Source organism: Notolabrus celidotus, chromosome 4 (assembly GCF_009762535.1).
Source record: "Notolabrus celidotus isolate fNotCel1 chromosome 4, fNotCel1.pri, whole genome shotgun sequence".
Lineage (NCBI taxonomy): Eukaryota > Metazoa > Chordata > Actinopteri > Labriformes > Labridae > Notolabrus > Notolabrus celidotus.
In genome coordinates this window covers 9,600,213-9,626,303 of record NC_048275.1, presented here as the reverse complement: position 1 = coordinate 9,626,303, position 26,091 = coordinate 9,600,213, and the positions used below count along the sequence as shown (strand labels likewise).

Genomic DNA, 26,091 nt, shown 5'->3' with positions numbered 1-26,091 from the left:
CAAACACTGATACATTAAGTTACATATTAAACCATGCTGACCTTTAAATACTGTGTTACCCCACTGTGGATTTTACATTATACTAGCCGCTGTTCACGTAAACATGGTGAGACAGGAAAAAGATCTTCCAAAGTGAAGTGGATCTAGAAATGTTTGGATGAAGTTAATTTCGGACAAATGCAGAAATACACTGAGGATACCACAGAACACGCATTGTGCTCTCAGCTGTCTTTTATTTGGTCTTTCAGGCTTCACTCCATGTCTTTGTTGTCCTGCTGGGGTTGGTCGTCCTGTGTCACTCTGAGTGCACAGTAAAGGGATTAAGACTCAGGCATCGTCCTCCTTTTTTTCCAAAGGGTGAGTTGTCGTGATTTAAATGGAAATAGTATGATCGAAAAACGGAGCAGATCTGCGGGAGTGAAAACTTCTGTTTTGTTGGGTAAATTCAGTCCTTCTTGTCTGTCTTGTCCAAACCATTGCCCACATCTACTCTCACCAACCACAACACACTGCTTTAAAAGCATTCAAGTTTGATAAGAAGTTCTAAAGCTGCTCTGAACTGTGTTTGTTTCTTCTTTTCCTCTAGGATGTAGTTTTGCCGGAAAGAAGTATAGCTTTGGTGATCAATGGGACCATGATTGCAAGTCATGCATCTGCTTACCTTTAGGCTCAGTGTGCTGTGACATGTAAGATATTTATGCTTTGACTAAATGCATCTTTTATGACCAATAACATTTATTCTTATTCATATTCTTATTCATAATCTCATTCTTATTCTTATATCTGACCCCTGCTCATAGCTCTTTGAATCAATTGCACATCTAAACTGACTCTCTTAGTCACCACATTCATGTAAGGGATGATGTATAGTGAACGGCGGTTATGGGGTTTGGACTCCAGACAGGATTCGCAGGACCCTTTCATAAAGCAGAGGTGTCTTGTCTCCCTCTGTGTCGGCTCTAATCTACATAACAAACTAAACCAACTAAATAAACCTGTTAATGAAAATTGGATTTACAGATGCTTTTCTTGATTTTCAATGATTTCATTCCTCCCCATTCCACATCTCCATATATCATCATATAGCAAAAATTTACTCTTATCAGCCTTCTTTTGAGTTCTAAACGTTACTGTTTTTCTGCTGGCATTTTGAACTGATTCATAAAATAACACCAAAACCTGATTTAAGTATTCAGCCCTGTAACTTTTAAGTCTTTTAACATTTTCTTTTCACTCCGTCAGTCCTCTGCCTATTTAACTCACCCTGCCGCGCATCGTTTAGTGTTTACTTTGTGTCGGTCTTCTTCAATTTAGTCAACGTCTCCTCCACTCAGCTCCTTGTGTCTTTTCACTTCCATCGCCACTTGATTTTCTTTTTTGTTTTCTTAATGGCTTCTCATTTTCTTGTTTGGCTTAACCAGGACCTTGGTGCAAAACTCTGTTATGGCAATATCCTTCATGTTCCTTGCTCATTTAGAATCTGATTCCAAAGATTTTACCACAGTCAGTGGCGGTTCTAGACCAATTTTACTCGGGGGGCCCAGGCTGGGGCCAAGGGTGTTGTCAGAGGGACACATTCAACCCTGACAAAAGAGACTGAGAAGGGCGAGGACCGGCTGAGAACAAACTGGCAAAACATCAGTGCATCCCTATAAACTAGACATATATACTCCTGTGTACTATATCAAAATGCAGACTGACAGCAGCTGTTTGGTTGTTTACACTCAACATGAGTCCCTTAGCGCTCTAAGGGACTGGAACCAAGTGCCACACGCATGTGTTCTGCCTGTAACATCGGCGCGATACCGAAGCTTTTTTTATTGTATAATATTTGTTTGGTGTGGAGGGGGGGCCACAGGGTGGTCCAGGTTCAGTTTTACAGGGGCACTGGCCCCTGTTGGCCCCTCCCCAGAACCGCCGCTGGCCACAGTGTCAACACGCAGAGGTGAAATTATCTCCTTTCCACAGATTGATTTGTTTTGACTTGTGGAATCGGGTGAACCCGGGCAACACTTGACTGTTGACAATTTATCACCATTGTTGTGGGGTTTTGACCAATCAGAATCAAGTATTAAACACAGCTGGGTAATAGACAATTTTAGTCACATGTTGTAAACTATTGAAGTGCATTAGATTGTCAGAGGCGCACCTGAGTTAAAGAAACTATTTAGGCTGTGTTGCAACAGGTTGCTGGCAGTTTTTTTGCATTTCCATTTAATAGTTTCTTCTTATTACTTTAAACTGCTTTTCTTTGCCTTTAAGGTTCCCAAGTGCGCACTCCCTGCCACCAATCTGCAGGCTGGAGGTGGACAAGAAGACCTGCGCTGTCAAGCTGGTGCTGAAGTCGGACAAGACAAAACCTTGTCCAATTCAACATATCGTTAAGTGATCTCTGATTAGTCAGTAATCATGTTTGGCACATGAGCCCAAACTTGAAATACATGGTGTTTCCATCCAGTGAACAACCAATAAACAAAGACTTGTCAAGCTTTCCCTTTGTCGTTCTGTCTTTTTATCATTATTTGTTGTATATAAAAAATGAAATCTTTCTCCGACACCAGTGCTTCTTGTCAATTTACATGCATTATAGAAGCTCTTACAGCAGGTGTCACTTTCAGGATGTAATAGGGTTAATCTACCACTGTGTGACAGCAGAGCTCAGTGCTCAGAGGGTCTCTGGCAACCAAAAGGCTCTCAACCAAATATCAGCGCTGCTTCCCTCAGTGCTCACAGAAACATTCTGCTGGTTGTGATGCTCAGCTCTGTCTCCAACTCTCCTTTCGGTGGATTCGCACCTGGTCAGAGTCGTTTTCTTTATCATCTTGGCTTCAAAGAGACACTCCACACTGCCCACCACCCACGTGAGTGCTTTATATTATGCACTGTAATGATCTTCTGTACAAAATAATGATCTCTGACATGGACAGCCGTTATATTCTACCTACTTATTTATATTTATCAGTATATTTATCAGTTCTAAAATGTATGCAGTGTGTGTTGTAAGTGATTTGCAGGTCTCTTGTAATATTCTATAATTAAAAATGAGTTTTAATTATGTATTCAAGCAAAAGGAGCCTGCAGAAATAAAAACTGGGGAAAAACTGTAAACTATGGAGCATTGATGAAACTGATTTGCATGAATGTTCTATTTATTATGTGGCAATGTGGGAAAGGAAAAAAACATTGTCTGCTGACAGCTCTGGTGGTGATAATGTCTCGTTAGGAACCATCCGCACAGTCCCTGACAGCCTTGGCAGTGCATAATGAGGCTCGGGTCATCATCTCAGGTTGTGCGCGTTATGCAGCCTCTCAGCCTGCTTCTCCACATGCAGGAGGAAGGAGGGAGGAAATTGTCTCTGAATAGACAGACTGAGCATGCACAAACAGAAAAATGTTGTCTTTGAGTTTTGGATATTGTGCGAAATGATTCTAAATTGATGGTTTCTCATAACTGGAAACGTTGACTAATAGCTCAGGTGGTGTGCAATAAGAAAAAAGTTGATTTTAACAATGTTATTAAAAGCAATTAAACCAACTCTTGGGATAGAGTATGCATATTGTAGGGAATATATTTTGCATGAAACTGCACAGAGGGGAATTTAAAGGGTGGATTTTCACAATCTAGGAACCCTCTTTTTCATTCAAAAACATATCAATCTTGCAGAACTGCTTACAACTAAAGCCTCTAGATTCTAGTTTCCATGCATTATAGAAGGATATTTCACATTACATTGCAAGGAAATCTGTATGAAGTATGTATATTCCCATCCTTATATTGTGAAGAAACACTGCCTTGGACTGTGACAAAAAAAGAAATGTTGAGAATATGGGTAAAAAGGTAGGTAAATAAAAATCTATGATACATTATACTACAGCTTTTCTCAGAAAAATACAAACATGAGAATCGAGGTGGAACTGGTTCATGGTAACTGACATTTAGAGAAGGCGGTTTTCTCTGAGCTGGAGGACACTTCAGCGAGGAAGAAAGGAAGAATATGATGCACCAGGTCATAATGATCCTTATCTGGGAGACATTTTGCTATAGAGGAGAAGATCATCGTGACACACTGGATCCTTCAGTGCCATCTCACCGTAACATTACAGGCTCAAATTTTACCACTAATTGGTAATTCCCGCTTTTTTCCCTCCTGGTGTTTGTGGTTCACCTGCTGTCTTCCAGCTGATTTCCAACATCTGGTTGCTGGTGACATTACACTTTTCTTTCCAATGAACAAAGGAGGATCAATTCTGTGCCACCCTGCCTGCAGCTCACTCATCACACTGACAGAGCAGGTTAGAAATGATGCAGTGTGAAGGGACTGGTAGCTAAGTGTGTGTGTGGTTAATGGGAAATGACAGGCTTGTTTTCAACACGGCAGAGGTTTCAGAATCCATTTTTAGGATCCTGACATTGTCATGCCCTTTCACTGAGACATACTACATTGTTTATTGTGTGAATGAAAGGAAGAAGTCTGCTCAGATGTATGCTCAGTAATTTTATTGTCATTAGGCTATTATGTTCAGTCTTCAAACCTGACTGAAGGATCCGTTTGTCCCATTTCTGGGAGGAGAACTGACAAAGCTGAGACCTTAAAATGGTTAGAGGAAGAGAATAGAGTGATTATTACTATCATTAAATTAATTCATGCAACTGTTGTAGTGCTTAGTAAAATTTGATTGCACTATTTGTTGTTCAACATGTTCCCCATTGTGTTAAGTTTGCTTGCTCTGCTAGTTAAACAAAACAAAACACAACACATTGAGTCATAATAGAAAGTATTGAACTTTGAACTTAAATTAAAATGTTGACGTCATGATGGCCCAAATGGAGAATTCAGAGGATCTCCAAGATCATAACAAAGTATTCTTTGAGGAGCGTGGAGATCTGAGACACATTTCATGCCAATCCAGCCAAAAATGTATTATCTCACTGAAACACAAAAATGTAAATCCAAAAATGTAAACCTAATGCGGGTGCTGGAATCAGACGAGGGCCAGGGCCCACCTTGAAATGTTGGTAGCCATCCCCTGTTGGTCAACAAAATACTAAATCATGGTCTGCCTTTTGTCTTATCAGAGGCGGGACTTACATTAAAATCAACTATTTGGACTGCAGTTTTTTTCCTTTCAATTAAGCACTTTTTTGTTTGTAGTTGTAGCAAAAAAAACTTGAAAGGTCTATTTCAAAAGAAAGGGTGGAAGAGAAATCAGTCCATTAAAAATTGCAAGAAAACTCCTGCACATCAACCATCAAAAACACCTATAAAAAGGTTTATTTGTCTAATCCCAGTCAGTAAACGTATCCATAGAGTGCCTTTACAATCAGGGCCTTGAAATCTGAATTAAAAAAAACATCACAGCCGCATTTCCAAGACTCATTGGGTTGGTTCGAAACAGATTTGTGCCTCTTTATGACTTATAAAAGCAAAGATCATCAGCAACAAGACCGACAATTATACTTTTTAATACCTGAACCTATACATTAAATAGCTCCACCACACTGTAGCTACCCTTGAGACAAATGCAGCATGCTAAGCTACAGTGACATGGCCAAAGTAGCTTAGCCACATCAAGGTTATCAAGCTGTTATAGTAAGCGAATGTGAATGTTCTGTAATGAAATGATAAGCTATATCTAAAATTTTGACTAACTAAAGAAAATTAACTTAATGCGTTTTATTGCTAAATGACTGGTTTTATTGACCTAGCTTAATTTGGTTTATCATTGAACTGATGTGGAAAGCTGGTGAGTAGAAACATGCACAGTGACTTACCTTGGAGCCAGAGATTCTTCATCTTACACAGAACTAATGTGCAGCAGGAGCAAAACATCAGTCGACCACAAAGGTAACACTGATCAGACATCTCTACCTGCAACACCATCCACACTTACAGTGTCAAACTTGCAAGTTGCCAGCATGTTGGCAGACTGCACTTGCATTGTTAGGTATTGGTTATGTCAGTTCATCCGAGAATCACAGGCTTGTGTGTCCTCCTGTTAGGCGAACTCATGCCAGCGTGCTTGCACATTTGCCAGCATCAGGAATGCCACAGACATCAACTGGAAGATTGGTCAGTGTTGTCACAGAGTACTACTCCGTTACTGAAAAACCATTGACTCAGAAAATAGCAATGCTAAAACCAAGCAACAGAGAGTAATGGGCAGTAATGGCGGCACTGCTATTTGTGCCGCCATTACTGCCCAACATTCGAAATGAGTGCATGTAGAATAAATTGCCTTCCCTGTAAGTAAATTAAAAAAGCCTTATACATTTCCCTCCTATCTTTAAGCAAACATACTTGATTTTATTTCTTCCAGCCAAAGGATCTCTACCTTTCCTTACTTTGTGCCTCTCAAGGGATAACTATATCAATTCTTCTCTAACAGATTTGTAATCCTATGCAAGCTGCTCTGCACATGATTCACTTTAGTCTCCCTCTGTGTTCTCTCTGTCTTGGTGTCAGATGCATGTTTTCACAGGGTGGGGATGGACAGTTTGATCCTGGGGGCTGGTGACACTGAAGTCCTGGTGACATGTCCTTGAGTGGCAACACAAGCCAGCCTTCTCCAGCGTCGACAGCTCCTCTTCTGCCCTTCAACACCTCCGCCACGCTGCGCAACCTGCCATGGGAGGAGGGAAGAAACAGTCACGAGTCGGTGCAGGAGTGGTTGGAGAATAAAACTCATCTCCTGTCAGACCTGGCTGTCCTCGGCCATGATGAGCTCTGCCACATGTCTTCTCTCCTTGTGGTGTGTCTGGTGGCTTGGTACAGTCTCACAATGGTGCTGGGGCTGCTGGGGAACATTGGCCTTATTTGCATTATCACCCGACGCAGAGAGAAAGTCAATGTCACCGGCATTTTTATTTGCAACCTGTCATTCTCTGACATCCTGGTGTGCGTCTTCTGCCTTCCCTTCACTGTCATATACACACTCATGGATCACTGGGTGTTCGGATCGCTGTTGTGCCGCCTGGTGCCGTTTATCCAGTGTGTTTCTGTGACCGTGTCAGCGCTGTCTCTGGTTTTCATTGCTTTAGAAAGACATCAGCTCATCATTAACCCCTCTGGATGGAAACCAAGCATCCCTCAAGCCTATATTGTGGTTGTTGTGATTTGGATTCTGGCTGGACTCACCTCTTCGCCTTTCTTGGCCTTTCAGCTCCTCACAAGTGATCCCTACACCAATGTGGTCCTGCCTCAGTCTCCTTTCCATCAACAGGTATCCCCTCAGACTTATCTCAATGCATCTCCACCTTTCTCTCTTTCCTACACTTTCAAAAACTCATCCTCCCCTCCAAACGCATACCGAACTCTCTTTTCCTATGTCGCCACCTCTCCACATATGGAGGCCTGTCTGGAGCACTGGCCTTCCCAGCACCACAGGCTCGCCTACACCACATGGCTCCTGCTTTTCCAGTACTGTGGCCCACTCTTGTTGGTCCTGCTCTGCTATGTTAGAGTTTTTGTGAGGCTACGGCACCGCAAAGACATGTTAGATCGAGCCAGGACCCCAGAGAACCACCGCATGACCAACAGCCGCAGAATCAACATCATGCTGGTCGCCCTCATCACAGCCTTTGCTCTCTGCTGGCTGCCGCTCACTATCTTCAACGTGGTATCAGACTGGAACCAGGAGGCTCTGCCTGTCTGCCACCACAACCTGCTGTTCTCTCTCTGCCATCTGCTGGCCATGTCCTCCACTTGCATCAACCCCATCATCTATGGCTTCCTCAACTCCAACTTTCGGCAGGAGGTGAGAGAGGTGTTGATGCACTGCCGCTGCCACTCAGCAGAAGATGAGTGTGAACGGTTTCCGATGTCCACCGTGCACATGGAAATGTCTCGAACATCTGTGCCTCTGAGCTGCAGGAGCAACTCTGTTTGACTCTGATGTTACAACCTAAAGGAAACTGCTGTAGTAGGCTGAAGAAAGGACATCTGTTCTCTGTCCTACCTCTAAAGACTGGACAATAGTTTTTCAATGTTTAAAAGTGACATGTGAGGTGAAGTGTTTTTCTGAAGTAGCTCTTAGTTTTATAAAGAGTGTGTTGATGTGAGTTGTTCCATGAATAATTTGCGTGTTTTCCCTATTTGACACAGTTTGTGCTTTATATATTAATATATTGCACCAACTGCAGCTTTTTTTTTTTTTTGCAGTAATAACAAATCAGCATATTAACTGTTTTATACCAGCAGTAAATTATCAAATGTGTGACCTGGTAGATGCAAGAGTCCAGAGAGCCAATCAAATCTGTTCTCAAATTTAAAGTAAGACCATTTTCCAAATATTGAATACAGCTCTGAATTTTAGAAAAGTCAAGAAATCAACACATTTTACCACTTTATCCTAACATGTCCATTACATGGCTGCCAGATTAACTCTAACTTCAGAGAGCATCTGCCTCCACATTTTTCAAAACACAATTTAGATTATTATTTTTTTCTTTGGTGCCATGTTTGTTACCCATTACCTCAAGTGAAGTGAGACGTTAAGGAAAAACCCTGAGAAAACCAATGGAGAGACGAGAGATGCAGATGCATTCATCCAAAATGCATTTTTCCAAAGCAGACATTTCTTGCCTTTTAGAAAAATGAAAGAGTGAAGTGTAAAATGCCTTGAGGTCTTTGGCCTGAAGCAGCAAAAAAAAAGTCCACAGTTTTAATTTCCCACTCTGACATGTCTCAATATCTGTGCAGTGAAATGAGTCCTATTGTTGTATGAAAATCAAAGCCCCTCTGAGGAGTTTGTAGCTGGTTGTGAAACAAATTGATATGAAGTGTGATGCCTCTTTATGACATACAGAAGCAAACAAGAACACAAGCAACAAGACAGATCATTTCTGTATTGTAATTTCAAATACCTGAAACTGCAATGAGAAGGTAGGAGTCAGGCCAGATGATTGACAGCACACTGAAGAAACAGCCTTTCTTTGCATTCTCTGCAGCATGTCATGTAATATTGAGTGATACATTAAACTGTTACAATGCAGAGTGACATTTTTTAGGCTTATTTGGGGCTTTTATGCCTTTATTGAGAGGATAAGGCAGTGGTTAAAGCTGGTAACTGGGAGAGAAGGAGTAGACCACCCTCTTTAAGGACAATAGCCTCTGTACATGGGGTGCACAATTTAATTTAACCACTTGGCCAAACCAGAGCCCCAAATAAAAGAATACTAATACAATAACAAGATAAGACATGATCAGCAAAGTGATTGGATGTTCCTCTTTGCCCACAAAAGGCGCCAAAATCGACACAAATCAAAGGTTCCTCACAGGAACTATAAAGGCCCTGTGAGGAGTTTTTTCACTGGTTATGAAACAGATGGAATTTAATATCAATGCCTCTTTGTGACCTAAAAAACGAAACAAGACGATCAGCATCAGACTGGCACTTTCTAAATTGTGGTTTTAAACGTCTGGAGCTGCTGTGAGGAGGTAGGAGTCAGACTGGCTGACTGACAGCACACTTAAGAAGGAGCCTTTCTTTACATTTTCAACAGCAAATATTCACAATGAGTGACATGTTTTAACTGAGTGACATTTTTGGTCAGAAACGACTACCTACTCATTCACAGGAAAAGATCAGCAAAGGGATGAGATGTACATTTTTAATAAGGGCTGCAAAACCACCCCCCCCCCACCCCCCCCCCAAAAAATGAAGGTTCCTCACAGGAGCTCTAAAGACCCTGTTAGAAGCTTTCACCGGTCATTAAACAGATCGATATTAGCAGTTACGCTGAGAAATTGGTAGCAGTTACAGAGGTTGGAAATAACTGTCTCGAAATAATCAGTCTTCAGGCTGATTTTCTCTTTTGCTTTTTAAGGTCATTTTAAAGTATCTCACAGGAGCTTTCATAAATGTTAAAAAATCAGCTTTATTTGTATAGCACTTGCTGAATACATACCAGAACAACTGATATGGATTGAAAAAGTGGATTTTTGAGACTTTTATTTTCAAAGTCAGCAGATTCAGCAGATTGAATTCTACAGTCTAGGAGCTACAGCTAAGGAGCAGTCACCTTTACCTTTAGGATTGGAGGTGGTCTCAACAACAAGTGTTTGTTGGACAACCAGCAGGATGTGTTGTGGTGTAGGATTTTAAAAGCTGAGAAATGTGTGTAGTACAAAGTAGTGATGCTAAAGTTGGAGAGATGAGTGATCTGTGATTCATCCCAGATCAAAGTCTAGCTGCTGCGTTTCGTTCGAGTTGCAGTTTTCCAAAAGTAGATTTGACTGGCAGGTGAAAAGTGAATCGCAAAAGTCAAGCTGAGAGAAGATGCAGCAGATAAAAAAATGAGCTCACTTTTGAAATGATTCACTGCTGGAACAAAAGCAGGATTGGACCAATTTTTTCACCTAAACATAAAATTGTTGTTAGATGGGTTTTTGGGACCAAAAAGATGAAGCTCTGTTTTATCTGAATTAAACTGAAGCAGATATGAGACATCCAGCTCCCAACAGCAGACAGGCAGTTTTCTGAGTAGGCTGAGTTGCTGTGGTCATTTGGGTTAACAGAAACGCACAACTGAGAGCCATTAGCATAGCAATGATAAGATATGCAAATTACTAATAATTTGTCCCTGCTAGAACTGGGCTGAGAACTTAACCCTAAGGCACTCTGTGTAATAGAGGGGCAGGAGAAGACTCACTGTTCCCCATGGAGACAAACCGTCTGTTGGAGGAATATGATTCAATCATTGTAAGGCTTTCCCTGAGAGACTGACAATGTTTAATAAGGTGATAGTTCCTGAAGTAAAGTTTCAGGAAGTTATACAAGGAGAACTGTAGCAGGTTTTGAGGTTTGTTGTCATTTTTAAATTAATTTTATGTGTGAATGTATATAGGACTAAAAACTGGCATGGAGGCTTTTATTGATGTTAAAAACGTTGTATTTCATGTGGTGCTGTTGTGTTCCTTACATTTTTGCATTACTATTGTGTTTAAGGCATTTGTCCAAGCTTCTGCAGTAAATGTGTTGTGGTTTGTTTATTTATAGAGGTGACATCAGTCCATAATATTAGATGGGTATAACAAATGTAGAAATAGCATGAAGCGTCTTTGTGCATACTATTGTCTATGTAACCTATTTAACCTGAAAGCCTGGTTATGACTGTGCATGTTAAGAGCTGTCCTATTTTCATCAGAGCATCCAGGACACAAGGTTAATGCTAGTTGTAAACAGGGACTTGTGAACAAACTGTCGGCCATTGTTGTCATGTGTATGTGCCTGGTTTGATAACCAAAAAAACATTTATTGTGTATTTCAGCGATGTTTTATTACTACCTCAAAAGCCTTAATCTCTTTTCTGCAATAAACAACATCTGATACAAATCTTTGTTTTTTCTGCGTTCCCAAAAATGACAGCTGAATAAATAAGAAGTGATTATCAGATTTGATAACGTTTGTTTCCTAAAAATCAGTTAGCATTTTATGCAATTTGATTAATGTTTGTCACATCTGAGACAGTCTGGTCTCATTGCTTTTCTAATCAGTCGCGTCTGGAAAGAGAGTGAGATGTCTGGAAAAACAGGTGGTATAAACACAGTTTGAAATATTGTTGGGGTAAGGTAATGACTACTAATTCACACCAGGCAGTCTGATGGTTCACAACAACTTCAGAAATTGTAGTTTTGACAGAAAATTGCTCTTAACACAAAAAGTTGGAATAGGCCACCTTTAAAGGTGACGGTTAAATTACAATAGGATCACCTGAACATGAAAATGATTTTGTCTCTTTTAACTTAGAATAAGTATATTACATCTACACAGGCGCAGGCTCCTTCCATGGAAGACACCTTCTTGCACTGCCATGTTTCTAGCACAGAACAGAAAAACTTTAAGCCAAACAGGTTTTTTATTTAGCCGAAAATACATCATTTTTAGGACAAAGAAGAAGAAGACAAAGAGAGTGGTTGCTGTTGTTGTGCATGAAAGACTTTGTATGGATAAACATTCCTAAATGTAAAATCTTGATTCCAGGAGCTTCTTATCTTAGCCACCATTGTTTCACAGATTGGAGGGATTGGCAATATTGTTAAACATTACCATTTTAACTCGCTGTACCTTTAACTGTCTGTGGCCTAGCCGCCTTACTTTCATTAAGTTTGATCACACAAAGAAAGCTATGGGTTGGAAATCGGTTTACATATGACATGATTTTTTTTTTAAAGACTTGTGAATATGAAATCAAGCTACACATAAATCATTTAGACTTGAATGCATCTTATAATGTGACCTAAAGAAAAAAACAATTTTTTGTTTGTCTGTTTGGAGCTGGGGGTCCACAATAGTCAACTTTTCCTTCTTCATTATCATTATCTATCTGCTCTTTTGCAGTTAACATTACACACTGTGTTGCAGGTGACTGGGAAGCCTGTGTGTTTGGTGTGTTTGCAGCAGGTTTCTGTGCTTAAAGAATAGAATATTTGGCCCCATTATGAGACTCATCATGATGAAAAATACAACAGCTGTTTTTCTAAAAAAGATAGTTCATAAAATGTTTTCAGAATGTACTTGTACTTTTTTGCACTAAAACAAAAGGAAATATTTTGAGTTTTTGTTATTTATAGGTTATTAGTTTATGATTTTACTGGTCTGGCCCACTTCAAATCAACTTTGTCTGTTTTTGGTCCCTGAACTGAAATGAGTTTGACACCTCTGCCCTAGACTAGGTTTTCAGGTTTTCACCTTTTCACCTCCTTTTCACACATTCTCCTCACATTCACATTTACTTAGGAAGTGACGTGTTTTCGTGTCAGCCAATCATGGCCGTCCGTCCCAGAATGCATTGCATCACAAACTGAACGCGCGAGCTTTACACCCTGTAGTCTGGTACTTTTGGAAATTGCACAATTTAAACCTCATTGCTGCATCAAGTAAGTTCCTTTAATCCACTTCATAATACATTTTGATATCTATGTTCACGCCTGCGTACTGTCAAATGTCAAAACCTCAGTTTATGCGCATGTCAGCGTGTTGCGGAAGTATTTACTCGGGTTAGCTGCTCCAGCATGGATGCTAGGACACTTTTGGAAAGTTAGCTTGGGACGTTAGCATCAAAACACTGTAAATAAACCAAGAAACACCATCAACAGGAACTTTACTCGACAGGTGACTGATATTTATGTGCTTTAAAATAAGTTTGATCTTATTTGAACAACGTTTTTGAGGCACAGTTAATGTACTTTGTTCTGTAACTTTATAGTTATTAAGCTAAGACAGTCTGGCTCTGTTAGATATCTGTCAACCATCGTCATTCAACATGAAAAACCTTCTTTTCAGATATTATGTTTACACTTTTTAGCTTCTGAATAACCATTAGACTTAAATCCAGAGGCAACAAGTTGTTAAACATATCAAATGAATGCTAAATAACATGTACATCCAATAAGAGATGAAAGTGGGAAGAAATTGGACTGTATGTGACTGATATAAATACCAAATTAGCACAAGTAAGAGTTAAAGAAGAACACGAGCAGCTTAAAGTAGTATTAATTCAGATTATAGTCCAGTTAAATAACTGTACTATAGTGCATAGTTGAATCATTGCTCAAATGATTGCTAGTTTAGATTCAGACATTTACAGGAACAAGCTGAATATCCTCCTAAAATTATATTATAACTATGAAACAATATGTATATTTTTCTCTTTTGATTAGACAATGTTAGGAGTACAATACCACGCTTTAGGCTGTGTGAAAATATTTATAACACATGAGATCATTTATCCAACAAAGAGAGTAAAGATGACATGTGACAGCACTGATTTTGACACTGATTGATTCTTCTTTTTTTCCCCCATTGCCCTGATTGGTTGATTTATTATGAAGGAACAGAAACTAATTTCTCATCTCATCTTTATGGTGGCCCTGAAGTACAAATCACAACAGCAAATCAGAAATCACTACAGCAAATCAGAAATGATCTGATTTGCCGTTGTAATTTGCACTTCAGGGCCACCGTACATTTTATTTAAAACACAATCAGCAAAGAAATAACATTATTATTACTTAATTACATATTTTTGTGAGCTCATCTTCCACCTGTAAAATGATTTTCCATTTGTCTCTGTGTAGGGGAATTTCCAAGCAAGTGATGACCACAAGTCCAGTTCTAAATGGTAATGTATATTATTTCAGTCTCAGTGCTGTTTTAACTAGGAGTAATTTCCTTTTAGCTCTGAACCACATTATTGTTTTTATTATTTTTATGACCATTGTTTTAGCATCATTTTTATTTATTTTATTTTGATTCTCTCTTCTTCTTTTTAAAATCGTTTTATTTTATTTTTCTGGTATTTGTTTGATATTATTTAATGTATTGATTGTATTTAATTATTATTTTTAAAGTATTACATATCACATTCCTCTGTCTTGTTTTAGTCCCGTATCGTTTTATCTTTTGCTGTTGTTTTCTGTCTCTCTGTCCTTTTGTGAAGCATGTTTGGCTGCATGCTTGAATGTATGAAACTCAACTCAAACTTTATTTATAGAGCAGGTTTAAAACAACCGGGGTTCACCAAAGTGCTGTACAGATCAAAAAGCAGCACAAATGACAAACATAACATACAATTCAATACTAAAATACATAAACACAGTGCAAATATATAATAAAATAAGATAGAATAAAATAAATTAAAGTGTAATTAAAATTATGCCGTATGTCCACTCAGCCTTGATTAAAAGCCAGGGAGAAAAGGTAAGTCTTAAGAGAGGATTTAAAAACCTCAATTGATGAAAGATGTTACATAATTAAAAATGAGTTGAGTTGAGTAACTGAGGTCTACAGTACTGGGTCATTGTTAATCTTGTGTCTGTCTTGAATGTGTGCACAGATGTTGTCGCCTATGTTGATGTGTGGTCATCAGACAAAACAGCAAACTGCTCAAAACCATTCGTTCAGCAGCTGCAGGAAATGGGAGCTCAGGTAAGACCACAGGGCTGAAGAATTCATGTTGGTGATACTGTTTGCTTTTGCTTGTGTTTAATTAATGTTGATGGATATGACAACTTTACAAAAAAAGGCTTTCTCTTTTACAGGTTACAAAAACATTCAATAAACAAGTCACACATGTAGTTTTCAAGAACGGTCACCCTGCAACATGGAGGAAAGCAAAGAAAAGTGATGTGAAGCTGGTCTCTGTTCTCTGGGTCAGCAGGTAATAATAACACCAAGAACTATTCACTGTTTGAATCCAACATTTCAGATTTTTATCTGCTGAATCTCCTGATGTGGCTTCTTTTTGATGAATGATGTCTAGGTGTTATGAGGATGGTGTGCGTGGGGATGAGGAGTTGTACCCAGCCTTAAATGATGACAGCACAGTGTTAAGGAACAAGAAAGTGAGTACAATCGGGTTAACATCTGATGTTTATGTTCTCTTGAAAATAAGTAACAGGCCTTTAAGTTAAAATGTTTTCAGTGAGCTTTTGGTTTTAACCTGGATGGTAATGTTTACAGTACCTCTACTCTATGCGCTTAAATCACACACACAGGCATCCTAACTGTAGATAAAACATTTATAATGTACAACCTAAATTCACACGCTAGTTTGCCTTAATATAAGCTATCATTAATAAATTTTTCTTCAAATATAGGCCAAAAATGGCTTCTTTCAAACAATAGGTAGTGTGTTTGTGTGCTCACATCTCCTGGTATAAAAACATTCCCCTTCCCCGGGGTCCGCCCCTCCTGTCTTACCAGCCCATCTATATACACGTCACCTTGTGCAATACTATCAACCTATAAAAGTGAGTAACGAAATATATTGACAACACCTAAGGCAGCAAAGTTAATCCCATATTTACCTTAAATTAAACGATATAAACAGCTCCAACAGAGTTTCTTATATTTTATTTCTGAAATAAATCCTTAAGTTTGCCCACACTTCTGAAACATTGGTTAAAATGATGTTTGGGAAGTTGTAGTTGTGTGATTGCATTCATGCTAAAAGCATTCACACAGATAAAGCCAATTCATTAAAAGAAACATATTCCTAAAAAGATTTAAAACCCACTTCACTGAAAACATATGACGAAAGAGAAAGGTCAAGTGCCAGACTGTAAGTGCTTTATGGTAATAAACAGTTGAGGTTAATATTAAGTGCTGAGGTCAATGGTTGCGCAGTCTTCAGATGTTAATGCGTCACCCATTCAAACCTTTTTTTAAAATGTTTTTCTGTGTAGCACCGCTGCATGCAGCCAAAAGACTCTCCAGAAAAGACACCTGATAATGACAGACGCATGAAAAAGAAACTGGACAGGATGATGAAAGACCTACATCCTAAACAGTCTATAGGTAGGACATTACTGCACCTTTCAAAAAACTATCTGAAACAAAAGTTTGCAGTGTGATAACTCTCTAAACATTTACATCCACAGTTACAGAAGTGTCGCCCATCATTATCGACGAAGAGAACGGAATAGTCTACAGTCCCGGGTTGAAAAGATCGGATTATATGGCACGGCGTTTGAAAGACATGAAAGAGAAGCACGAATACCTCTCACCAACAGGTATGTGACGCAGCAGTTTTTGAGGAGTGACTGAAATATCTCATCACATTCTTACACGTATTTGTCTCCACGTTTCAGCGTCACAGATGGTTGAATGCCGCTCACCCACTGGGCAGAAGCCGTCTCTCGGGAACACACCGACTGTCTTCAAACTAATGTGTAAGAAAACTGGATGTGATTTTCTCATAAATTATCAATTATTTATTTATTTTTATAAACACATGGGGCGTATGTCTTTTGAAGGAATGTGGCTCAGACTGACAATACAAAATCCAACTTACCATATCGACAAATTTGGATTACAAAGTTGCGTAAACTGATAAGTAAACACAAGAGGTAGTCACATGATCTTAACTGTATAGTGAGTGTTTGTGGTTTGTAGTTTTTTTAGGCACTTTCTCGTTTTAGTAATAGTAACTATAGTAGTTTAGTAATTATTAGTGTTTAGACCTGATTTTCTCTGAAATATTTTAATATGATAGGACATCAATCAATCAATCTTTATTTGTATAGCGCTAAATCACAACAAACGTTATCTCAAGACGCTTTTACAAACATAGGCGGTCTAGACCACTCTATGTCAAATTATGAACAGAGACCCAACTTCAAGACAGGGTAAGACTCAGTCTTACCCCACCTTAATCCACCATGAGCATCGCACGTCGCAATATTTAGCTAGTTACAGTGGCGAGGAAAAACTTCATTTTAACAGGCAGAAACCTCGAGCAGAACCAGACTCATGTTCGACAGCCATCATGCCTCGACCGAGTTGGGTCTGGAAAGAGAGACAGAGGGAGCGGTGATAGTGATGAGACGAGTAGTAGAAGCTGTTGCCGCTGGAATCCAGCACGTCCGTATCAGCTGGAGTCTGGAACATCCACAGCAGGAGGATGCCTACGGCAGCTCAGAGGGACCTACGAGACAAGGGAGCTCAGGGACTTCAGAAAGGTCTATGGTTAGTAACTTGAACGAGACAGGCAGAGTTAAAGTAAGTGATGGGGGGTTGGGGGGAAGGGGGTGAGATAGGATCCCAGTGCGCCAGTTCCCCCAGCAGTCTAAGCCTATAGCAGCAAAACTAAAAGCTGGTCCAAGCCTGATCCAGCTCTAACTGTAAGCTTTATCAAAAAGGAACATCAAAAGCATTTCACAGCAGATTTTGTTCAATGACACTCACATTAAGTGCATTCAAACCTTGTATAAGCAGGAAACTGAATATTTTCAAGGTTTATTGAAGCAAAATTGAATGATGTGCAATCAGCTGTCTGTATTTTAAATATCTAATTTTATCAGGTAAACAGAAAAACCACACGATCCATTAAAACTTTGATTTTTATTTTACCTTTAATACAGATGATCAGTCGGATGATGATTCCAGTGCTTCTGCGGCTGAACCTGGTTACTCACCTGATAAGGGCGAGGGAAGAACAAAGGTTGATGCTACAGATCATGACCACCTCGAACAGCATCGCAAGAAAACCTCTGAGAAGCCCTGGCTGTCACCTTGTCGGGATGTGCCAAAGCGGATTGCAAGCCCGAGTTTGAAACATCCAAACGTAAAAGACAGTGTTACGCCAAAGAAGATCAAAAGTCCAAGTTTGAATCTTTCTGACTTCAGGGATGAAGAGGAACAAATAGGGAGTAGACAGAAAAAAACAAGACTGACCTCAGGAAGAAAAAAGCCAGCAGTAAAACATGCGTCTGCTGGTTTACCAGAAAAGGCTCATCAGGCTGAGGGAACTGATAGTCCGAAGAACATTCATAAAGAAAAGAAACAATCACGGACGAAACTTCCCAGCCCATCACCTGATAAATCTGAAAAGGAAAAGGGAAAACTGAAAGCAGCTAAAGCTCTTACAAAGACCAAGACTCGCTCTCTTACAGACACTGTGAACTCATCTAGCCGCCTCTCATCACCTGTAGCAAAATTAAGTGATGCTGCAGGTAAACTATCAAAAGACTCTCCGTTACAGAAAGCACCTAAACGAGCCCGACAATCATTTTCTGCCTTGGTACAATCTTTCACCGAGTCTAGTGACTCTAAAACTGTTGCCTCTTGTTCAACTGATGCCGATGATAGTGTCTTTGAGGACTTTTTTTCCAACACTAGCCAACAGAGATCACAAACGCCTGTTTTGCCGACTCTACCTGTTGAAGAAGAACTCTCCTTTCAGATTCCTTTTGAGCTCGGCTCCACAGCAAACAAGAAAAAACAAAGAAGAAGTGAAAGTGTTGCATCTGAAGCTAACAGCAAAAAGAAGAGGAAACTTGAAGGAGGTCAGACTGGCAGGAATCGCCAACAGCCAGCTAATACAAGCAGTGAGTCTCGAAGTCATCCACAACAGGATGTTAAAGAATCTCTGCCTCCTCCTGATACTTCAGCAGCCAGCGTCAAACCTGTGGACAAGAGGCGAAGAAAAAGCACTTTGCCAGTTACAAGCACAGAAAAAACCACGATAAGAAAGACGAGGGCATCTATGTCGACGCTTCCAGAAGCTAGCACAGAGTCAAAGCAAGAGAAAAACCCTGCTGCTAGTGTCTTTTCTCATAACCTGGAAAGTGAGTAAAACTGACAGTATTAATAAAGTGAAAGTGTTAAAAGGGAATGAGAATGCAGCTTTTCATTATTATGCTCTGAAAGAAGTTACATTTGATCTGTGGAAGTTTCCAGGTATGTTTGTGAGCCCTGTTGGTGGTTTCAAAGGTGTGAAACACAAGTATTCATTCAGTGAACACTGGATTTCTAAATAAACACTGTGATCTAGGTAGTTTTGTGAAGGCAGTTTTTTTTATTTATGGATGTTTAGGGAAGAATAAAGAAACATAAATTCAACATTAATTAATGAGGCCTTTTTAATAGAAAGATTCTGTTTGTGTGTCTGTCGGTGGCCCAGTTCTTTTTCTAGATCCTGAATTTAAGGTAGGTACTCTTCAGTGATTGGAATATTTGCTTGTAGGTGTGATACGTCTTGGTACGCCGTATTATGCTGTGGTCTAAACTCTCAAAAGTCCAAAACAGGACAAGTATTGTAGTATTAGATTAAGTTTTTGGATGCAAAACCTTCATTTTATATACTTTTATAATATAACTGACTTCACTGATGGGGACAAATTTGAGAAAAGTGTTTAAAGAAAGAGAAAACCTTTACAATTTAATGTTACTGCGTTTTCAAAGATCTGAAGTAAGCCTTTTAGCCGTTTTCAATTCTGTGTTTTGAGTTATAGTGTGGCTGTTTTGATGGCATTTAAACTACAGATTGCACCTTTAATTCAAGCTACTCATATACTTATCGACTCTTTTTCTCAACCTACATAAAGATGAGCACATTGAACTTTATATTGTAATTAGAGGAGCAGCACATACGACCTAAGAGTGTTTGAGTCTACAGTATTTCTTTATAGTGAACTGCAGTGAGCAGTTGGTGATATCACTGATAGTAAGTGGTTAAAAAAAAAACATTTGATGTTTACAGTTTAATGTCAGCTCCTCCGTCCAGCTGTGAATGTAACAGCAGATGAGAACATGCATGAACGCACTCACACACACAAACTCATTGCCTGCTGTGCGATAGCTTGAGTGACATCCCCCCCACACTGTTTTCAATTATTTTCTTGTTTGCATCGTAGGTAGAGGAAATGAATGTACAGTGGCAGCTGGTTTGAAAGAGATCCCCTCTGAAGGAGAAGATAATCCCACAAAGAACATCAGCTCGAGTGTGCAGAGTATGGTCAACAAGACAACGGTAAGAAGAACTGTGGATTGTTTTAAGCTGATTTAAAATGTGCTGATGTGTAATTTAGAGAGTCTGAAGACATATTTCTTGATGATGCATATGGGAGTGATGTTTCTTACAGTGTTGGAGGAAATATTTGCAAAAACATAGAGCATGCATAATAAGTCACAAGTAGGTAGCTTCATTGTTAATTAAATGTACTGCTGTGAAATTGGATAGCACAGTTTTGATTATGAATCTTCCAATTTTTTAATTTATGCCAATGCTTAAAAGCTTTGTTTGATTTTGTGCTTTGGCTGTTGACAATTTCAGTCTTTTCAGTGAAAATTTTGAGCTTTTCAGAATTTGACACAGCTCATGGTTATCTCTCTTCTTTCCTTAAATCATCAAAAACATGGATATGGGTACAAAACATCAATAATGTTGTGTTAAAGGAAAAAAGAAAGTATACTGATACAGCACATTTCATGCACAAAGGCTCGTCAAAGTGCTTTATGCGCATAAATGTCCAAAGGAAGATAAAAACAGCATGTTTAAACTAATAAAAGTTCAACATGAGTGTATGAAATTATACTAAAATAGAACAGGTGATTAAAAAAACACAAGAAGAAGGAAAAAAAATACTTTTAAAGTGCATTTTCTTCTCATTTAACTGAGCTTTAACTTTAACTTTTAAAACTACTGCAGGTGCAGACGATGACAAAATCCCATGACACTGTAGTTTTCTGTAATATAGGAAGTTTACATAGTTAACTAAACACAGTGTGTATGTGTGTGTGTGTGATTCCCTTTTAAGTATTTCCTCCATCAGGTCACACACTTCCACAACTGTCGGTGTTTGACGCATCTAGACAAGAGGTTGTGTCTGGTCCTGAGGGTTTCCTGTGTTTTTTCGCCCTGTGATGGTAGCGTACAACTTCCTCGCCTGTGAAATGCACCTGGGCTCTGTTTTCGTTACGCTGGTAACCTCAATAAGCTGGAGCTGGAACAAAAAAAAGTTCAACCATGACGTCATCTCCTCTGAAGATCTGTGATGATTTGACTCCAATGTAGCCGGATTTTAGAGCTGTTGTAGTTCTGGAAAGATCGGGATAAAGGATGGATTTAAGGGTTAGAGGTAAACACAGACATGACGAGTACTCTGAGGTCACACCTGCACAGCACGCCAGTCTTTGAAAGTTCAGATACTCAACTCTGATATGTTTCATGTTGCTTGCCTTATGGTGAATATGGAGCGGCTCTTCAGTTGCAGTTTCGACATTTAGATCAAAAAGCGGGACTCTAATACTTTAAAGTCCTTTTGGCTTTTGGATGCAGAGCAGTTTTAAAATGCTGAATGATAAATGTAGAGGAAATCAGCTTCATGCTGCAGGTACAAGCTCTTCTCTCTTCTCTATGACCTTGTTTTCATTCTTTATTTGTGAAAAGCAGAAACTGAATAGATTTAGACACCACAGTCTGTGAATGAGGATGTTTTTCATTTCAGTGTTTGAACTAAAAATAGAGTTTTATTTCAGTTTGAGATGACTTCATTACTTTAATGCAGTCATGAATTAATCAGGGACTACTGTGTAGGTCTGAATACAAGTCGACGTCCTTTTTAAAGAATAACTAATGACGTTTCTTTTCCTTTTGTAGCCCCCAAAGACCTAGACAGCTGGTGGCAGCTACTTGTTCTTAAATGTTTGATAACTTGTGAACCGCTAATCCTATCAACAAGCTTTAAAAACTCAGTTACAGTGGACATTCTCAGCTTTCCATTGATACCACATTTGTCTAATTCAGCTTTTTCAAAATAAATTCAGGAGAGTCTGGCGCCCACAAAAATAGTCTAGGTCTTTAAGGGTTATGTTTTTGGGCCTTTTTGTCTTTATTTCCAGGACAGCTTGGTCGAGACAGGAAAAGTGAGGAGTAGAGAGAGGGGGAAGACATGCAGCAAATGGTAGAGGCTAGAAGTCAACCCTGGGGCCGCTTCACGGGGAGTAAAGCCTCTGTACATGGGGCTCTCTACTACTATTTCCTTTTAGGGAACATTAGCAATGGCTTTTTGCAAATGATCATAGGTAGGAGTTGGAGTTGTTTACAAATTTCACCCGTTGATGTGCACCTGCAACATTTGGGTAGAATAAAAATTTGTTTAAACAGATGTGTTAGAAATACCTGTGCATGTGTCCCCTTGATGGCGCAGTGGTCTGGAACACTTACAGTAGAATTAAGAAGCATTTGTTCAAAGCATTTCACCTTTTTCTCCCACTTCTCTTTACCTACCATCAAAGATAAAGTTGAAAATGTAAATCATATATGATCTGATCAAAAACCTCAGATCATCCTGGTGCCTTTTTTCCTCTTTGCTTGTGCACATTTTTCTATTTGCAGTCTTCTCACCTTCTGTCAACTCTCCTCTGTCCTTTTTTTCAGTCCTTACTGCCAGGTGTGACTGGCTCACAACTTTCATCGAGATCCATGATCCCCATCTCACTTTGATTTTCTGAAAGGCGTCACATTCAGTGTGTGCAGAGTCGCAGCCATCAAGGAGACGTAGTCATACTGTGAAGAATTTCCTTCATTTGTGCTGGGAGCTCTGGTGCTCAGAGGCCATGCTGCAGTTCACACCAGGTCTTTGTTAGAGGTTCATTATGTGCGTCTCATTCTTCAGTGCCTGTTTTCTTGAGCTGCTGCCAGAACATGTTCGCTGCAAAAAGTCCCCTTTGAGGAGCCTTCAGAGTCGCTGCCCATGTTTTGAGTCGTTCGACTTGGTGTGAAAGACTTCAAAACGGGCAGATTTTCTTGTCTTCCTCTTTGCTGTCCTGTAGCCATGCAGCAGAGGATAACCCTGTTGGGGATCATTTAGAAACTTGAATATCAAACATTTTTCTTTGAGGGAAACTCCTGGAAGGACAACAGCAGTCTGTGTTTGATGGTAACAAGCTCAATGACTTCACAGTGTACTTATCAGCTATAACGTAATGTTCGACTGCTGTGGGAGGAACTGAGCGACTTACTTGGCACCACTTGCTGAGCAGGCCTTGACGTCTCATTTCCAACTCTGTGATACCAGACTGTCTCAGGAAAGGACTCAGTTTATAACTGCTGCTTGGGTTTCAGTGTGGATGAGATCTTGCTGAAATCTTGTCAACATATGATGCTGCAGCAGCTCTGAGTTCTTTTTTTCTCTCCAATGATGGCCTTGGTGTTTGTTTTCCTTCTTGGTTTCTATGCGGCTGTATATCCAGAGGGTTGTTGAAGGTGCATGGCCTGTCTGGGTGTTGAAAAATGACCCTTTTACCTTTTCAAAGCTCTATTATTCATGAACTACCTCACAATACCCACACACAAAGGAAATATAATATTCATTCTATATCCTGGTGCTTTTCAGTCTGGTTTTTTTGGCTTCTTCAAAGTAAACTGCTTTAATGTAGAATTCACAGATCTGGATCCCTTTTTTATGCAAGTTTTGTTTCTAAAAACACAAGCAAAGAACAAATTAAGATCAGTCCACTCTGTTTAGCTGCTCCACATCTATGTGTGAAAAATGACACAATGCAATGTGAGGTTTATAACAACTCCTGAAAAATAGAAGAGGTGTGAAAGCATTAAACACAGGCATAGAAGAACAAAAAACATGTTGTCAATGCTGCTTTGATTTTGTTTTCCGTTTTGCAGCTTCTGTTTTTTTTCTGAGTTGTAACAATTTTGTTTTTTATTCTGCAGCTCCCAAAAAAAAATCAAGAGACCACTGCAAAAATATATTTTTCTCTGATTGTGTGAGTAAAATTTATATTTTTGTTTTGTTGTAATCAACATTTCTCCCAACTTTGAATAAAATAATCTCATCTCGCTCTTCTATTTGCAGAAAATAAAAACAAAAACATGTCACATTTCAGACTTTGAATAATGCGAAGAAGAAAAAAACAAGTTTATTTTCATTTTCTATCAACAGAATAATTATTTCATGAACTTAGGAATAGTTCAGAAATCAACATTTACAGCTTTCATGTGTCTTGGGATGCTCTCCACCTGTCTTTCACAATACTGTTAGGGTGCTGTTATGCCGCTCTTCATGCAAAAATCCAAGCAGCCTGGCTTTGTTGAGTAGGTAATCAATCAATCGATCAATCAATCAATCAATCAATCAATCAATCAATCAATCAATCTATCAATCTATCAGTCAATCAGTCAATCAGTCAATCAGTCAATCAGTCAATCAGTCAATCAGTCAATCAGTCAATCAGTCAATCAGTCAATCAGTCAATCAATCTTTATTTAGATAGCGCCAAACCACAGCAAATGTTATCTCAAGATGCTCTTCCAAACAGAGCAGGTCTGGACCGTACTCTTTGTTAAATAACTAACAGAGACCCAACATACAGGATCAGATCCAGTCCCCTCTTACTGACAGGACTCAGTCTGATCTTAATCCACCATGAGCCGATCAGCTGATCACTAAATCAATACTCAGAGATGCTGATTGTAGGAAAAATTTGAACTGGTCTCTTAATTTTTTTCAGAGCTTTTTATTGATTGAACTGAGACGAAAATTTGTTTCATAATATTCTATGTTTGTCATATCTGTTTATTTCAGTCTATGAGAACTCTGGTCATGACAAGCATGCCCGCTGAGTAAGTACCTGAAACATTTAATTATTTCTTTTAGATTACTTTTGAAACAAATTCTTTATTTTTGTTATTGGACAGCAGTTTGTTGTACATTGTATTGACATATAAAAGAGAGAATAATGTTCATTTCCTCTGCAGTCCTCCGTTTTTAAAGATTATTAGAACTAAATACAACCTGGGGGAGGCGATATGTATACATTATAGTGAGCCAGAAACATTTCAGAGAGAGATAAGTGATAGAAAATCACACAAAAAACAAATAAACATATAATTAGCTAAGACAAGACAGCATCACCGGGTCTTTGAATGGTATCATCCATAACATCTGTCTGTAGGGGTTTTACATAGTTAGTCCATTTGGTCCAGAGTTTTACAAATACTTTTTAAACATTTTGGATTAAAATTCACAGAAAGAAATCAAACAAAACAGAAGTCTGATCTGATGGTTTGTGTTGGATTCTTTCTATTTGTGTTCACCTTGTGTAGTAAGCAGCAGACAGTGGATCAGGTGGTGAAGTCCCTGGGTGGTTTTTCTATTGTTGACCGAGTGTGTGAGAGCACAACTCATATCGTGTCTGGAGGTCACAAGAGGACTCTCAATATTCTGTTGGGAATAGCTCGTGGCTGCTGGATCCTGTCCTTTGAATGGGTATGTAGTTTTTACTTTACATGATAGTATTTAAAATGATGATCATCATTAATTCCGTCTCTTATTTTTGTTTTCCTTGAGTAGGTTCTCTGGTGTTTGGAGCAGCGGCAGTGGATTCCAGAGGAGCCATATGAACTCTCAGAGCAGTTCCCTGCAGCACAGGTCAGTACCAGTACCAGTCTGGAAGCATCAGTAAGTGTTTGTGACAACACTAACGCTACCAGCATTAAAGATGACTCTGTTGTTCATCTGTGCAAACATTCTATTATGAAACCCTCACAGTTCAAATCAGACAATTCTTGAAACCAATTTCCTACCTGTTATAAGTTCCTTTCATTTATTCCTGCTGGTCAACATAAATCATGTTTTTCACATTTACCAGCCTTATAACGGCTCCTTTTCACAACAAAACCTAATAAAGGTCTGTGAAACCTCAGTCAAGGAAGTTCGACGGAAACCTGCTAATTTTTATTGCCCGTCATCCATTTTCTGTCTGCTTGTTTTTCCTGAAGCATCCTGTGTGAACTGGGAATGTTGCCTCTTCCTGAACTCGTCATTTATGAATCTCTGTCCTCTCCTG

At 39.2% G+C, this 26,091-nt stretch overlaps 3 protein-coding genes across 5 annotated transcripts in view; all 3 read left to right on the top strand.

Annotated features, from left to right (window-relative positions):
- Positions 1-82: 82 nt before the first annotated feature.
- Positions 83-2,492, top strand: LOC117811980. Its single transcript, XM_034682490.1, has 4 exons — positions 83-106; positions 249-357; positions 587-686; positions 2,263-2,492. Exons 1-4 carry the CDS (start codon positions 104-106, stop codon positions 2,387-2,389), a joined length of 339 nt encoding a protein of 112 aa, XP_034538381.1. The 5' UTR covers positions 83-103; the 3' UTR covers positions 2,390-2,492.
- A 3,283-nt stretch (positions 2,493-5,775) lies between these two features.
- On the top strand, positions 5,776-8,026 carry npy4r (neuropeptide Y receptor Y4). The gene is made up of 2 exons (XM_034682284.1): positions 5,776-5,846; positions 6,465-8,026. Exon 2 carries the CDS (start codon positions 6,535-6,537, stop codon positions 7,885-7,887), a length of 1,353 nt encoding a protein of 450 aa, XP_034538175.1. The 5' UTR covers positions 5,776-5,846; positions 6,465-6,534; the 3' UTR covers positions 7,888-8,026.
- Positions 8,027-12,742: 4,716 nt separating this feature from the next.
- The window catches only part of mcph1 (microcephalin 1), a 41,991-nt gene continuing 28,642 nt past the window's right edge, over positions 12,743-26,091 (top strand). Inside the window, exons 1-13 of one of the 3 annotated variants that reach the window (XM_034681677.1) lie at positions 12,748-12,878; positions 14,079-14,122; positions 14,837-14,928; positions 15,042-15,160; positions 15,263-15,344; positions 16,188-16,299; positions 16,383-16,514; positions 16,593-16,673; positions 17,865-19,070; positions 20,139-20,254; positions 24,828-24,865; positions 25,349-25,511; positions 25,596-25,673. In XM_034681677.1, coding sequence (XP_034537568.1) covers positions 14,098-14,122; positions 14,837-14,928; positions 15,042-15,160; positions 15,263-15,344; positions 16,188-16,299; positions 16,383-16,514; positions 16,593-16,673; positions 17,865-19,070; positions 20,139-20,254; positions 24,828-24,865; positions 25,349-25,511; positions 25,596-25,673 — 2,244 coding nt within the window. In that variant the 5' untranslated portion in view covers positions 12,748-12,878; positions 14,079-14,097. Of the gene's footprint in view, positions 12,879-12,983; positions 13,114-14,078; positions 14,123-14,836; positions 14,929-15,041; positions 15,161-15,262; positions 15,345-16,187; positions 16,300-16,382; positions 16,515-16,592; positions 16,674-17,864; positions 19,071-20,138; positions 20,255-24,827; positions 24,866-25,348; positions 25,512-25,595; positions 25,674-26,091 lie in introns of those variants that run through there. The other 2 variants (XM_034681678.1, XM_034681679.1) reach the window with 2 other exon arrangements.